The sequence below is a fragment of the Ambystoma mexicanum genome, chromosome 6q (assembly GCF_040938575.1).
Source record: "Ambystoma mexicanum isolate Mex_15411 chromosome 6q, UKY_AmexF1_1, whole genome shotgun sequence".
Taxonomy (NCBI): domain Eukaryota; kingdom Metazoa; phylum Chordata; class Amphibia; order Caudata; family Ambystomatidae; genus Ambystoma; species Ambystoma mexicanum.
The window spans coordinates 1679521669-1679534954 of NC_090937.1; the positions used below are offsets into that span (position 1 = coordinate 1679521669).

General features: G+C 45.6%; 1 protein-coding gene across 1 annotated transcript in view; it reads right to left on the bottom strand.

Annotated features, from left to right (window-relative positions):
- Positions 1–6300: 6300 nt before the first annotated feature.
- Positions 6301–13286, bottom strand: part of LOC138515433 (uncharacterized) — a 239363-nt gene continuing 232377 nt past the window's right edge. Inside the window, 2 exon segments of the mRNA XM_069630276.1 lie at positions 6301–11536; positions 11538–12733. Of these exon segments, the coding sequence (XP_069486377.1) occupies positions 11266–11536; positions 11538–12733 (1467 nt within the window). The 3' untranslated portion in view covers positions 6301–11265.

Consider the following 13286-nt stretch of genomic DNA (forward strand, 5'->3'; position numbering starts at 1 on the left):
AAGAGGATTGTTTTAAATCTCTGGCGGAAAGGGATTGTATTCCTTTATCAGCCTGAGCTCCAACGGCAAGGCATTCCAGATTTCTGTGGCCTTGATGGGAAAGCACCTGCCTAGACAACTGGAGAGAGCAAATTTAGGGATGTTGACCAGTGCCAAAGCAGAGGAGCGCTGCTTCCTTTGTGGCTCATAACAGGACACCAGTTCTTTAATATTGACTGGAGCAGAACCATATATAGAACTATGGGATAGAGAGTCAGCCTTACATTCCAGCCTGGAGGTCACAGGGAGCCAATGGAGATCTTGCTGCACATCGGAAACATGATCCCTTCTAGTTTTCTACGTGATAATGCAAACTGCATCATTTTGAAGAGTCTGGAGGGAATGGATGTTTTTCTTGTTGGCCCCAATTAATAATGAATTGCCATAATCCAGTCTGGACATCACAACCGCACGGGCCACTGGGAAGCAGCTAGATGCCGACAGAAATGGACACAGGTTTATCAGCAGCCTAAAGTAGTAAGAGACATTTATTACTGTGTAGTTGATATGGGCTTCCACACTAAGGGCCTCATCACGACTTCGGCGGTAACCCTTAAATCCGGCAGTCGCGCTATTACCTCCGGATTTAAGGGTCCGACGAATCAGGGCTTAGGCGAATTTCGCCCCAGCTCTGAGCTGGGGGGAAATCTGCCAAAAATGTGCGCTATTACCGCCGGCGGGAAATCTGCCGGTGGTAAGAGCGCGAAAATTTCCCATTGAGCCCAATGAGGAATGGGGCATTCCCGAATGGGCTCAATGGGGAATTACTTTACTGCCGAACTTGTGATCCGGCGCTATTAGTGCCGGGGAGTTCGGCGGTAGGGCTATTACCGCCAGCGGTAATACTGCCGGCAGTAGCGCCCAAGTCGTGATGAGGCCCTAAGTAGAGGGTTGAGTGAGAACCCCTGAGTTTTAACACTCTATTAGATCGAGATTGGACAGCCGTGGATGGAGAATGACTGGTAGCTGGGGTATAATTTTGCTTGAGCATGCTTTGGTGCCAAAAACCATCAGCTTGGTCTTATCCCCTTTCAAACACAACCAGTTGTTGCTCATCCAGGTCTCAACGTGAAAATAGATGGTCTGAAGAGGGACGACATCTTTGGTATAGTCCCCTGATAACTCAAGCACTAGCTGGGTGTCATCAGCATAGTCAGAGAAGTTCACTCCAAGCTCATACAACAGGTAACGGAAAACTTGAATATAAAGGACACAAAGTAGGGGGGACATGCATGCTCCCTGAGGGATCCCACAGGAAATGGGGGAAGAGAGAGAAGTGGCTTCACCCCAACGTACTTGAGATGTACGATTCTGGAGAAATGATATCACCCATAGAATTGAGTCAGGACTGCAACAACCATGTTTCTCCAAGGCCAGCAGGAGTTGATCATGATCAAGAAGATGAAAAGCCGCTGACAAATCCAGCACAACCAGCATGCCAGAGCGACCTCCATCCGAGATTCTCAACATGTGCGTCTGTAGATCTAAGATAGTGGTCTTGGTACCGTGGAGTGGTCTGAAGCCAGACTGTCTTGGATGTAAAATGATTGTCTTCTCAACAAAAGCTTGTCGTTGGATGGTAGCACATTCATAACGCACCTTGAGGAGGAAATGACAGTTGGAGGTGGGACGCAGGTTACCACAGACGCTTGTGTCCAGACCTGTTTTTTTGACCAGCGGGGTGATAGCTGCTTTCTCTATGGAGTCGGGGACTTGATTATTGAAAAAAGAGGAGTTGACAAATCTTAACAAAAAGGATGCATGTATATCCTTGTAGTCCAAGAAGAAGTTAGGGGAAATGGTGTCCTCTGGACATTGAGAGGGGTGCATGGTAGAGAGGGTGGCCATCATGTCGGCAAGAGAGACAGGAGCAAAACTAAACATCTGCTCTGATTTATGGATCAGAGGAACAAGAAGAGGACAGAGAGGTAGATGTTTGGCTAAATTTGGCCAAAAGTTTAGCTCTGTTTCTATCCTGCACCTTGCCCACCTTGGCTTCAAAGGCAGTCTGTATATCAACACAGATTTGGTCCGTAGGAGCTATAGCGATGGAACGAGTACTGGGTTTCTCTAAGGACTTCACAATCTCAAAAAGTTTTTTAGAACTTTTGATTGCTTCCTCTATTTGGATTTTTTAGAATTTCTTGTAACTTCGTTAATAGCTATCCTGTAGTCTTTGTCTAAGATCTTCCAATGGGCTTTGTTATCTACTGATGGGCTTTTAAGCCATTTGGTCTCCGGCTGACGTTTCTGAATTTTCATTTGGCACAGATCCTGTGTGAACCATTTCTGGTGAGAAGGATTATCTTTAACCAGTTTACTCCTAACCGATGCTACATGATTCAACGTAAAGAGGATAAGGTTATTAAAGGTGTCAGTACGAGTAGAAGGAGGGTCCAGATCAGATGTGGCCGAAAAAATGCTGTCAAGGCAGTCTTTTGGTCCAGCTGCGTAATCTTCTTAAAGTTCCGATTCATAACTTTTTCCGGAGGGTTTACTGGTTTAGTAGATGGGCCAGGAGTAAGAATTGTAAAGGAGACATGATAGTGGTTGGACCAAATGCAAGGGAGAGTGTCCATCGTATTGACTTCGAGATTATTTACTACAACTCAGTCAAGGGAGTGACCCCTAATATGAGTGGGCGACTATTAAGTCAAGGTTATTTAATGCCTCCTCTAGAATGGTTGCTTGCTGCTCAGTGATGTCATCACGCCAACGGTTGAAGTCCCCAACTAGCAAAGTGGATAGTTAGGTCCTTGTGATTTATTGAGAAGGTGGACGAGATCTTCATCAAAATTAGGTGTTTCAGCCGGAGGAGGATAGATCAGGACACAGGTAATGCACCTATTCATTGCCTGTGTCAGTATGAGATGCAAAACCTTGCGATCCTTAAAGGAGCAAAGTGATTGGACGAGATGAAGCTAATGTGTTGCTATAATAGCTAATCCCTCCTTGGCCAGAAAGTTGATTCTGACAGAAGGTTCTGTAGCCATCTGGGGTAGCCAGCTCTATCCGTGGGCCACTAGCTTCATGTAGCCATGACTCTGCAAGTCATAAGTCCAAGGGCCTCATTACACGGATGGCGTTAGGGATTTACCGGTACCAGTAAAATACCGGTACCGGTAAATCCCTACCGCCTTACTACGAGGTCCCTTAGCGGGTTGGGGGATTTAACACCTGCTTTATGCAGGCATTAAAATCCAACCCGCTAAGGGACCTCGGAGCTAATTACGGCACCGCAAAATATCCACCAATGATGCGCAACCCTCGAGGCCGCAGGAAACGAACCAGGTAAAAGACCCTCCTATACCTATTTCCATTTGGCTAAATTTGCCCTTTCCAAAGTACAAGTATCATCGATCTCCAAAGGAGTCTCCTATGTCCCTACACACCAAACCGACTGGTTTAATACAGAGATGGAGATGCGCACATTTTTTTGTACTCTGCGACTAAAAGTCTTTTTTTTGACGATCAAGACTATGAAGATACTGACCCGGATTCAGGGCCACCCTCTGATTTTTGTCCCCAGTACCACCAGGTACCCCCTGAAATTATCACCTTTGAGAAGTGTGTCCTTAAAGATCTACATAAATTAAAAAAAGAAAAATCCAATTACCATCATAATTTATCTAGAGAAGAAAACAGAGCAATCATGGAGCTATCCAAAAACCGCTCGCTGGTTATTAAACCAGCGGACAAAGGCGGCGGCATTGTTCTGATGACACCCACCCAATATTTACTTATGGTCAATGGTCTCCTAGCTGACAATAAAGACAAGATCGTCCAAAAACATCTTTGTTGAGATTATTGAGATTCCCAGCTATGCCAGAGACAGAGACTGGATTACCAAGAAAGAATTTGACTTCTTGACCAACAACCAAGGGAGGGTACCTACCATCATGCCCTCCCTAAGATTCACAAAAGTAGTGAAAACCCACCAGGTCGGCCAATTGTGTCTGGGTGTGGATCCACCCTTGAACAGAAACCCATGAGTGTCCGGACCCCCAATATTTACGTGACTCTACACATACCATCCAAACCTTCAAAGGCTTCTCCTTTGATCCGGCTTTACATCTGCTAGTAACCATGGACATAAAATCCTGGGGTCCTCCGCAAATAACTGGTACTGGTTCTGCTGATGACGTGGGAGAGAACACTCTCATAGAGAGATTATCTAAGAACGATTGGATCCAAGAAGTGGCTTCAGTCGAGAAATGGGCAGCTGAGGTCAGATGGTTGCAAAGCACTTTGAGATCCACCAAATGGAAAGCGGCGCACAGGTCTAGGAGAAGAATGGCTAAATCTCCTTTGTCCATCAGCTCATCCATTTTTGTTTTTTCAAGTAAATTAGTGCCGATTCTGTACCGTGTCTCGGTCTAAACACTGATTGGTGGAGTCGTAACACATTGTTGTTTTCAAGGTAAGTTTGAATCTGGAGGTATGCTGCCTTGTCTAATATTTTCCATAGAAATGGTACCATAGTTATCGGTCTATAATTTGTAGGAATGCTAGGGTCTTGGTTGGGTTTCTTTAAGAGGGGGAGTACCCAAGCATTTTTGAGATTGGTTGGGACTGTGCAGGTGTCGAAGGAGGAGTTAATTAGAGTGGAGATGAAAGGCGCTAGATCCCTGGCTGCCTCTTTGATTATAGAGGCGGATTATAGATGCTGATTATAGATGCTGGGCAGGAGTCGTCTAGATGGTTTAAGTGACGTTATTATATTCTCAACTTCGTGAGCAAATTTAAACTGATTAACCTGTTTATTTGGAATCCTAGGAGCTTCCTGCAACTGAAGGTCGTTGGGTGGGAGGCTTGCTTTATTGGCTTTGATTTATTCTTGAATCAGTGATATTTTGTTAGAAAGCACATCTTGGATATTAGTGCACTAAGTTTTGTCTTTAATGCAGGTGTCAGTTGGAGAATCTCGAGATTGAAGTTCTCTTAGGATAGTAAAGAGTTCCCTTGTACTAGAGTTGGCTTTGATAATTCTCTTGTTGAAGGAGTCTCCTTTAGTTTGGAGGATCTCCGGTCCTAGCAGATATCTTAGTGAGATTTTCCTTATTCTGGTCCGAGGGGTTGTTTTTCCAAAGGGATTCTGCGTGCCTTTTTTTCATATTGTGTCACTTTAAGATTGGGAGTATACTAAGAGTTGAAGTGAGCTCAAGGTTTCCCTTTGTATCGTTTAGGGGAGCTATTTTATCAATAGCTTGGTTGAGTGTTAAGTTGTAAATCTCTACTAGCACTACTGGGTCTATACTAAGATGTCTGGGGTTTGTGATAGTGTGGAGTAGCGGTAATAAGTTAACACTTATATTACGCTTGTTTATGGTTAAGGCTGGCAGGGCCATATGAGGGGTAGAGTTTAGTTGTAGATATTCTTGAAGGGGGAAGGAAGTAAGATGGTGATCAGTCCATGCACAGGGTTCAATGGATGTTATTGAGGTCTTGCAGTTGAGGTCAGCAAACCAATCTAGTGTGCGACCTTTGATATGAGTAGGCAGGTTGATCCTATGGGTAAGGCCTACCTCCAAAATGGTATTGGCAAGAGTAGAAGCATTTACATCATTCAGAACGAGGTTGAAGTCTCCAAGTATTATAATTTGCGAGCCAGGTTTCATATTAGTGATGAGTAAGGCAGTTATGTCTTCCTAAAATGTGGATATGGGGCCAGGCGGTATATATTAGGTGCATGGTGATCGTACGGGATGCTGATAGTGGCCGTTTTACTGACAGGAGTTCACCAGATAGGAACGGTGGATGCTGTATGATCCTTAGTCCCAGTTGAGTTTTAACAATGAAGGCAATGCCGCATCCTCTCAAATGTTCTCCATCTGCTCGGCTGTTAAACACTCCTCTGACATCTTCCACCTCCTAGAAGAACTTGACCTTGATGTCCTTGGTCTCACCGAGACGTGGTTCACGGCCAGCTGTGTCATGAGTTTTGACACTCTGCTCCCCGATGGCTACAAGATCCTCTCAGCCCCCAGACCCAACCGGCCTGGAGGGGGTGTAGTTCTGATTTTCCCTGAGGGGATTCCTGCCTCTCTCATTCCCATTCAGATTTACTCATCTTTTGAATGCCTAGTCTGCAGGCATTCTCTTGGTATTGTAACTGGGGGGTAGTCCTACCCTCTAAAATTCAAATATTTGCAAAACAGTTTAAATGCAAGTTTGTTTGAACCCTTGTGAACACCCATCTAAATGGGGCATTCGACTGTTGGACCAACAGCAAGCTACTTATGAAAACACATAACATTCATATGTAGTACCACAGCTTTTTATTAATTAGCTGATACCTTGGCTTTTTTTCTTTTTTTAAAAAAAAGATTTTTATAGAGAACAATTAGTGATATGCATAGTTGTGAAACAATTAGTGTTCAACACAGTTGTGCCCAAAATACAGTCCTCAAACATGATAATTTCAAGGCGTAATGAATGCGATAAAACATATGGAAGACAACTCATAAGTAGGTGAAAAACAACATGAAGCTGAATTCAGTGAACACAGAGTATTAATGAGAGTTAAGAGAGGGAGACTTTGATTAAGGGTCTCCTACGCCCGGCTAGAATCTGACCTCCTAGTTGGTCGACATCTAAATAGAACGTTAGAAATATCAGTGCAGCCATTAAAGAGAGCCCAGGAGAATATGGGCATAGGTGCTGCTGACGTTTAGGCTGAGGTGATGGAAGCCTTCTTCCTGGGCCATGAGAGTCAGGTCACTCTGTGTAGAAGACAAGTAAAAAGAGTGAACAATGTGTCAAAAAAGCAGCTAGGTGCTTGAGGGGGTAGGAGGTAAAGATCTAAACATATTGACAGATCCAGTGTAGTTCCAGATACCAAACCAACTCACCGAAAGTAATGCTGGGAGCGTTACTTGGTGCTTCACTGGAGTTGCAGCTGGGCAGGTGATGAAGGGGAGGTCCAAAAGAGGACTACTGGCTCAGTTGTAGCCAGATTGAGGGGGGTGATTGATCTTACTCTGACCTAGCTATACTTAAACATAAATGTAGGGCGGCAAAGAGGAAATAGAGGGCTTCTTGTTCATCCTCTGACAAACTGCCTGTCATCTGCTCCAAAGGCAATACCGACTCGCTGTCCACACCAAGAAGTCCACATACAAGCCTGCGTCTCTGCGGCATCTAACAACTCAGCTGAACTCTTCAAAATCTGCAAGGAACTGGCCAACCCTGCTTCAGTCTCCTCCCCTCCTCTCGCAGCCCTTGCCTCTCACTTTCTCTCTAAAACCCAGTACATCTTGTCTACTCTCTCCTCCGCTCCCCTTCCTCCTCCCTCTCTTTCTCGGCTTGCTGACTCTCCCTCAGCCGGCTCCCTCGACCTTTTCTCCCCTGGTGAGGTAGCTAGATAAGTCTAATCTAAGAAATACCTCATCAAAATAGGTCCATCCCTGTTCCTCTAAAACCATTAAGGACCACATAGACACCCTTGCTCAGGCCCTTGCTGATTTCTGTTACCTCTTCTTTGCCTCTGGCCCTTTCCCCTCCCCTCTTAAGCACTCCCTTGTACATCCACTCCTCAAGAAATCCACAGCTGATCCATCATGTCCGGGCAACTCTCGCCGAGTTTCCATTACTCCCTTTTTAGGTAAGCTCCTGGAAAAGCTGGCCATCTCTCAGCTTAATCTTCATTCCGACTCTGTTTGCTCTGGCTTCAGAGCTGCCAGAAGCATGGAAACTGCTCTCCTGAACATCCGTGAAGACCTGGTCTCCAACCTCGACTAACATTCTCTGTGTCCTCTTCCTACTTGATCTCTCCTTTGCCTTTGACATGGTCAACCATACCACCCTGCTCAATCGTCTCTGTGATAACCTGGGCATCACTGATCAGGCCCTGGCCTGGCTGACCTCTTTTCTTTCTGATCGAACCCCCCAGGTACAACTTGGGTACTTCCTATCTTCTTTCTCCATCTTCAACTGGCTTTTCAACCAATATCTGGTGACTCTTGCCTACTGCATTTCCATTTTCTGCTCAACTTTCTAGTGCTATGATAACACCCAACTCATTTTCAGGCTTGCTTCAGCCACCTCCTCTCTCTCCTTCCCTCATCTCTGATTGTCTAATAGCCATTCAAAATTGGTGTGCTGCCAGCGATCTTTGTCTAAATGCCAACAAGACTGAGATCCTCCTCATCGGCACACCATATCCATCCCTTTCTCTCACTCTCTGACCAGCCTCCCTTGGCCCTCCTCCTCCTACCCCCATCTGCGTGCCTAAGAACCTCAGAGTTATCTTTGACTCCACAATTTCCTTCTCTGCACACATCTCTGACGTCTCCAAAAAGTAAAAATTTTACTACAACTTAGAGGCACTCTGTTTTTTCCTCTCCTTCCCTCAAAGGCTCACTGTCTCCCAAGCTCTGGTTCTTTCCAGGCTGGATTACTGTAACAGTCTCTTTCTAAATCTACCTGCCTCCACTCTCTGCCCTTTACAACTAATCCAGGACAGGACTGCAAGACTTGTCCTTGGCCTCAAGTCCTGGGATCATATCTCTCCAGCTCTGAAATCCCTTCATTGGCTCCCAATGGATGCAAGGATTAAATTTAAAACCCTCTGTATAGTCTGCAAGGCTTTCTGGAGCCTGGGTCCAAAATACCTTCAACTATCCCTCCGTAAATACCTCCCCTCTTGAGCCCTTCGCTCCTCTACCTCTAACTCCATCAGGGTCAGTCGTTTTGCAAAGAAACAGGCTAGGGATAGATCTCTGTCTTCAGCTGGGGCCTCCTTTGGAACAGCCTCCCGGCCACCTTGAAACTTGAGGAAAACCATCACCAGTTCCGGAAGCAGCTCAAGACCTTCCTCTTTGCCTCAGCCTTTGCCCCCCTTCTCCCCTGTTGATCTGTTTCTTCTCTTGGCATCATGCACCTGGCCACCCTCTGTCATTCGGGCCCAGGTACCTGCTCACCCTGCCACCCTCCTGCACTGGGGTTCTGCCTCTGTACCCATACAGTTCCCCTCCCACTTTTTGTCTGCACTTATCAGATATACATTATCTGACTAAACCTTCACCTGCCACTTGCTGGCTGCACTACTTTGGTTTATTGCCTTATTTATTTACTTACTTATTTATTTTTTCTAGTATTTATTCTGTTCTCTCCACTGTTCCGCACTTCCCCCCTTTTCCATGCACTTGCGCTTTCTTAAATGTCACTGGGCCTAGTAAGATTGCTGGGTTTTTTTTTTTTTATTTCTCCCTTGTTCCCCTCCCTTTTTGCATGGTCGGGCTCTGAAACACTTGTGTACGAGCGCAATGAAAATGAAATATCATTCATTCATTCATATCTAATCTGAGGATAGAATAATTCTCAGGAATTGTTATAGATAAGGTGGGTCCTTCTGCTGGGTGAAGCCAGGTCTCCGATATGGCTACGAAGTCTAGCTGATTTGCCATGATGAGGTCAGCGATGTCTGTAGTGTGGGCTACCATCGATCCGGCATTGATAAGTGCACCTTTAATCACTGGCAGGTTTGTCTTCTTGACGGTCAGGTAGGCAAGATTATGGTTGTGGTGCAGACTGATCGTTAGGGTCTGGCTTAGGTTTAGGTTTGGCTCTAGTCTTAAGTGGCCAATGTAGGTTCAGTATATTGCTTACGGGAGGGTGAGGTGGGGGAGTTGTATTAAACCTAGAAAAGAGACCTGTGCATTTTGAGGCTTATAGGGCATTGTTCATTAGGTGTAGGTTTAGAGGCAAATTGTTGAATCCATTGGGAAGCGGTCAGTAGGCAAGTTGGGCTGGTGACTGTAAGGCCCCATGATGTTGGATTAACCAGAATGGGAAACAATGGAGGCAAGACATACCTAGGTCTGATCTGATCTAACTCAGGTAGGAGCCGAAATCTGGTAAGATGGGGAGTGGCCATTCTAACGCTGTAAGAGACAAAAGGTTAGCCTTGGAATTAAGGCCAATTCCTGCTAGCAGGTAAAGCAGAGGGAGCAGGTTACTAAGGCTATGGCTACAACCTTTATAGAGCCCAGTACATGACTGAAGTGATGTGGGGATCCACCTACTTGTATGCTCTTGAAATACATGCGATAGAGGCTGATAGGTAGTTATAAAGATCACCGGCAGCTAGGAGGCAGATTAAGCATGTCAGGAGAAGTTGCGGGTGATAGGTGGTCTAGGCACATTTGAAAGGTAACCTAGGAGATGGCTTTCACACCGTCAAGTCACAAGCAACCGCCCTAATAGAGCATGTGTATGGTATTGTATTGGTTCTAGTTACGCTACACAGAGAGAACAATATCACGTGTCATAAAGTTACCATTAACGTTAGCAAACGCAGTGAGAGGCATATACAATAAGCTAATCTGCCGAAGTGAGGCTAAGTAAGCTTCGTTGCATGGCATCGCCTATACATCTCAATTAGATCAAACACAATGCGAGATGATAGAGTAGCGTTAGCATAGACGACAGTCGAGAACAAATATCCGGCAATATCCGGCAAAAGTGCAAGGAGGGTACAAAGCTTTGATGGTGTTAGCTGACTGGTGTTAGCCACGTTGGCACCTAGTATATGTGCATGAAGACACCATAATACAGATGGCAAATTACGATAGATGATGGTGATAGGTAAATTATGACATTATAAACAAATGTGAAGAGAAGACTATGGTTTTCATATGTGCCTGGTTCTTATAGAAGCATACAGGCTAGGAAGTTCATACAGAAATCAAAGTTAGGAGTCGCGAATAGCTACAGGCAGAGCGTGTTGCATCTTGGTTTGGTGTCTTACCCTCTGTGGTCAGTGTCACAAGAACGCATCGATGAGCTCCTTCAAAGCAGTGCGGGTGGTCCCTTTGAGGGGTAATGCAGTCTTTGCGTTGCAGGATGTACCAATAGAGAGGCAACCGAATATGCCCCTATGGCCCTTTCGGCCCGTACAGGCACAGACAGGCCCTTAATCTACGGCCCTTTGTCATTCGGCCGGCTTCTGCCTAACGGCACAGGCTATTGGGAGATAAGGCCGTGCTCGGCCAATCAGAAAGCAGAATAGGTGAGCCAGGAAATGCTGCAAAATTCCAATCTAGGCTGCAATCACGGCGGCCATTCTGCCGTCGCCTTGTAGCTGGGCGAAGCGGTGCCATGGAGAAAAACCAACGGCTATAGTGCACCAAGATAAGGTGCTGTAGGCAGCGAAGTAACCACTGCCGTTTCTTCGGATGTAAAGCAATAAAACAAACACAGATCAGAGTGATTTTTCAGAGCTTATCAGCTCTGTGCTGGGGGTCCTGTAAGTACTGCAGGAGGAGCAGGGTGATCCAGATGGGTCATCGAGGCAGCGAACCTGGAATGGAGAGTGCTCCTGTCCGCCCTCATAGACGACGATGCTGATACTGAGGAATAGATAGTGAGATCTCCCTTCTCAGCAAATCCTTTCCCACATCCAGTACACTGATGAGGTTTCTCACCTTTGTGTGTTCTCTGGTGTTGAAAAAGATATCTTTTCCAAGCAAACTCTTTCCCACATTTAATGCACATGAGGTTTCTCGCCTGTATGGGTTCTCTGGTGGTGACGAAGATGTCCCTTCTGAGCAAACCCTCTCCCACATTCAGTGCACTCATATGGTTTCTCATCTGTATGTTTTCTCTGGTGGTGAATCAGATGTCCCTTCCGAGCAAACCCTTTCCCACATTCAGTGCACTCATTAGGTTTCTCACCTGTATGCGTTCTCTGGTGGTGAATAAGTTGGACCTTCTGAGCAAACCATTTGCCACATTCAGTGCACTCATGAGGTTTCTCACCTGTATGTGTTATCTGGTGGGTATTAAGATTTCGCTTATCAGCAAACCATTTCCCACATTCTGTGCACTCATGAGGTTTCTCACCTGTATGAGTTCTCTGGTGGCGAGTAAGCTCTCCCTTCTCAGCATACAGTTTCCCACATTCTGTGCACTCATGAGGTCTCTCACCTGTATGTGTTCTCTGGTGGATAGTAAGATGTCCCTTCTGAGCAAACCCTTTCCCACATTCAGTACAGACATGAGGTTTCTCACCTGTATGTGTTCTCAGGTGGCCAGTAAGGTGATGCTTCACAGCAAACACTTTCCCACATTCTGTGCACTCATGAGGTCTCTCACCTGTATGTGTTATCTGGTGGGTAGTAAGAATTCGCTTCTCAGCAAACCATTTCCCACATTCCGTGCACTCATGAGGTTTCTCACCTGTATGAGTTCTCTGGTGGCGAGTAAGGTCTCCCTTCTCAGCATACCGTTTCCCACATTCTGTGCACTCATGAGGTCTCTCACCTGTATGTGTTCTCTGGTGTATAGTAAGATTTCCCTTCTGAGCAAACCCTTTCCCACATTCAGTACAGACATGAGGTTTCTCACCCGTATGTGTTCTCAGGTGGCCAGTAAGATGATGCTTCATAGCAAACCCTTTCCCACATTCTGTGCACTCATGAGGTCTCTCACCTGTATGTGTTCTCTGGTGGATAGTAAGAATTCCCTTGTGAGCAAACTCTTTCCCACATTCAGTGCACACATGCCGTTTCGTACCTGTATGTATTTGCTGTTGGCAGATAAGTGTATCATGGATATGGAGGCTATTCTCATTGCACTGATAAGGATTTTCACCTATGTCCTCATGTGGGGAATGCGTATGTTCTTGAGATGGGCACATTTCCCTCATCATGTGCATATGTAAGGTTTCTCCCCTGTTTATTTTGTCAGTTGCTTAAAAAAAGGACCCTTTCCACTGAACCTTTTCCCAGATTCAGAGTGCAGATTAGATTTCTTCTGGTGACAAACAAGATTTTACCTCTGACTGAAACTTGCAAAATAGTCAGTGCATGGGCGCGGTTTGCCCATTCATATTTAAAGGTGTTTTGAAAATCCTCTTAGAGAAACTACCCTTAGATTCAGAATGTGTGTAATATAGCGCTCACACGTGTTCTATCATGAACAACAGGCAAGGCACAAAGGCTAGTCTTACTGCACATCAAATACTGCTGTTTTCATGCCAGACTTCCCGCGCCCCCAGGACTGACAGAAAGAACATGCTTGGGTGCTGGGTTGCATGCACCGATGCCATCATGTATCCATCCAATAGGCTTCTCAATCCCAGTTCCTGAATCCTCTGAAAAGACAACGGCACCCCAAACCTGTATCCTTCTAAGATGTTTGGAAGTTGCACATTCTAATAATGACGCTTTGCAGGGCATTAGTCCAGAGAACGTATCAATCGCTGCTGTTGCATTTCTGGGCATCAATCACCTATTGAAATAAAA